Here is a 3,435-nt window from a genome sequence, read left to right on the forward strand (position 1 = left end):
GAAGAAAAGTTTCCTAAAGCTTACAAACTTGCATTTGATACTACCAACAATACTGCAGAGTATGAGGCTCTTCTCTTAGGGTTGGATTTTGCTAAGGAGAAAGGGATCAAAAAATTGCAGGTCATGGGAGATGCTGAGTTGATTGTGAATCGAGGAAAGAATAAATACTTGAGCAAGAACAAGAGGCTAAGGTCATATCGAAACAAGGTATGGGATGCGATCAAAGGTTTTGATGCTTTTTCCATACAAGCCATTCCAAGAGAGCAAAATACAAAGGCAGATTCTCTTGTCGTCTCAGCTTCTTTATTGCTTCCTCATCTCGAGTTTGATAAGGATGTTTATGTGGTAGAAATGATATATCGACCCAGTGTGCCAGATAATAATCAGAATTGGCAAGTCTTTGATGATGACAAGCATATCATTTCGTTCTTGGCAGGTAGCAGAGATTTTTCCAATTTGGCTTTTGATGATAATCAACCTTTGACAAGTCAACAGACTACTAAAGAAGACAAAAAAGAACCTGAAATTTTACAACTGAAAGGTAATACCATTCCTAAAGGCTTGGTTTCTCTTGAAATTTTGTTTTGCAAGCACGATCAATTTGTGAAGAAGAAAGGTGAACAAAATTCCACAGGATCTTCCGATGCTGAGAAGGTGGACATAGGTTTTGAAAATGATCCCAAAGTTGTTTTGATTGGGAAATGTCTTACACCCAAGGAAAGAAAGATATTCATTGATCTACTGACAAGATACATTGATGTCTTTGCATGGTTCTATGATGATCTCAAAGAATTTATGAATGGGGAATTCAAGAATATCTCTCAAACCTAATTCAACTCCATTCAAACAAAAGAAAATGAAATTCAATACAAAGATAATAGATGCAATCTTTGCAAAAGTGGATAAAATGTTGAAGGTTAAAATAATTTATCCAATCCACCATTCTATGTGGGTTGCAAACATAGTTCCTGTCAGAAGGAAGAATGGTGAGATCAGAATTTGTGTTGAATTTTGTAACCTAAATCAAGCATCCCTCAAAGATAATTATCCTCTTCCAGTTATGGATCATCTCCTTCAAACTGTTTCTAGATCTGAAATGATGTCCATGCTTGATGGTTTTTCTGGCTATAATCAGATCAGCATGAATCAAGAGGATTAGCATAAGACCGCCTTTACCACTTCATGGGGAAATTTTGCTTACAACCAAATGTCTTTTGAATTGATTAATGTTGGTGTCACTTTTCAGCATGTGATGGATCTCTCCCTTGGTGACTTAAGAAACAAGATTATTGTTGTCTACTTGGATGACTTGACTGTCTTCTCCAAGAAATGAGAGGAGCACACTTATCATTTAGAGTGTGTGTTGTAGAGATGTAGGCAACAAGGAATCTCCTTGAATCCGAAGAAATCAATTTTTGGAGTGACTGAAGGAAAGTTGTTGGGTCACATTATTTCAGAGGAATGCATTCACATTGACCCTGAGCAAGTGAAAGCTATTCGACAATTATCGTTACCTTCTAGAAAGCCACGAGTTCAATCTTTCTTTGGCCAAATCAATTTCATAAGGAAGTTTATCTCAGATTTCTCTGAGATCACAAAATCAATTGTTGAAATGATGAAAGGTGATGTGGTTTTCAAATGGTTAGAAGAAGGAAAAAGAGCATTCAATCAAACCAAGTCAGCAATAGAAGATGCACCCACGTTAATGTATCTAGACTTCAACAAGGATTTTAATATTTATTGCTATGCTTCAGATTCCACATTGTCTACAATCTTGACTCAACATCATAATAATGTCGAGGCGTTGATCGCTTTCATGAGCATTCCTTTGAAGAAACACAAACTAAAGTATTCTCTAGTTGAAAAGAAAGCTTTCGCAATGGTGAAGCAGTTTTGTTTCTATGTTTTGAACTCTCACTCTAATGTATACATTCCAAATACAGTTGTGAAGACAATTCTCACTCAACAAGAAATCGGGATGAGAAAGAGAGCCTCCTGGATCGTGAAGGTTCAAGAGTATGATATTGACATTAAACCCACTAAGATTGTCTGAGGGCAAAGATTATGCAAATTGTTGGCTGAAAATACTTCAGAAGGAGAAGTTATTTCAGAATCTGAGTTACCTTTAGTCTTGTTCATCAACACCATAGATGATTGGTTCACTAATATAGCCTACTTTCTCACATATGGAGAGTGTCCGACTCACCTCACCCCTAAGGAGAAAAGAACCATCAAGTTGAAGGTGGCCAAATATATTATCTGGGGTGATGTCCTATACAAAAAGGGAATTGTGGCACTTTTCTAAGGTGTGTGGATAAAGAATAGAGAGAGAAGCTTCTTCAGTTCTTTCATAATGAAGCATGTGGTGGACATTTCTCCTCTTCAGTAACAGATTTCAAGATATTGAGAAATTGTTATTACTGGCCCGGAATGTTCAAAGATACTGATGATTGGGTAAAGAAATGTGATATATACCAACAATTCAAAGGGAAAGTACAGCTTGCTGCCCTACCATTAAAACTAGTGATCATTGAAGAGCCTTTCCAACAGTGGGGTTTGGATTTCATTGGTCTTATTCATCCTCACTCCAGTGCAAATCACACTCATATCTTGTTAGATACAAATTATTTTACTAAGTGGGTTGAAGTAGTCCTAGTAAAGCAAACATCATCAGAGGTGGTCTGTGACTTTATTAAGCAAAACATCTTAGTAAGATATGGAGTCCTGCATAACATTGTCACTGATAATGCTACCAATTTCTCTTCAAATGAAATATCAACTTTTTGTTATAAATATGAAGTCATTCTCTCTCATGCATTTGACTATTACCCTCAGGGAAAAGGTCAAGCTAAAGCCAACAATAAGAATATTATTACTATTCTTTGGAAGCTAGTTGATGAAAATCAAAGAACATGGCATAAACATTTGTATGAGGCATTATGGGCTGACATCACCACAAAGAAGAGAGCTATCAGGTTATCTCCTTTTGAAATAGTTTATGGAACAGAAGCAAAGCTGCCTATCCCTTTAGAGTTAGCTTTTCTCAAATTGCAGGAAGTTTTAGAGAATTATGAATTCAAAGATGCATTAGAAAAGCGAGTGTTGTATTTGACCAAGATGGAGCATCAAAGAGAGGTCGTGGTCGATAGAATTAGAGACCACTAAATGTGAGTCAAAGAATTGTTTGATAAAAGAGTGAGAGAAAGATCATTTCAAGTTGGTGATCTTGTCTTGCTATGGGATAAACAAAGAGAACCGAAGGGTATGCATGGAAAATTTGACTCACTATGGAAGGGACCATTTCAAATCAAAGAGGCCTATGGTGAAAATTCATTCTACCTCACCTACCTAGATGGTACATGCTTGCCCCTTCCTTATAGCGGGCAACACTTGAAATTGTATAATCAGTGAGGTTGTTTGCCTTTCACCTTGTAT

The 3,435-nt window shown here is 36.7% G+C and overlaps 1 protein-coding gene across 1 annotated transcript; it reads left to right on the forward strand.

Annotated features, from left to right (window-relative positions):
- Positions 1-2,430: 2,430 nt before the first annotated feature.
- LOC131865075 (uncharacterized) lies at positions 2,431-3,165 on the forward strand. The gene has a single exon (XM_059215311.1). The coding sequence runs from the start codon at positions 2,431-2,433 to the stop codon at positions 3,163-3,165; it is 735 nt and encodes a 244-aa protein (XP_059071294.1).
- The last annotated feature ends 270 nt before the right edge of the window (positions 3,166-3,435 follow it).

Source organism: Cryptomeria japonica, chromosome 2, assembly GCF_030272615.1.
Source record: "Cryptomeria japonica chromosome 2, Sugi_1.0, whole genome shotgun sequence".
NCBI lineage: Eukaryota > Viridiplantae > Streptophyta > Pinopsida > Cupressales > Cupressaceae > Cryptomeria > Cryptomeria japonica.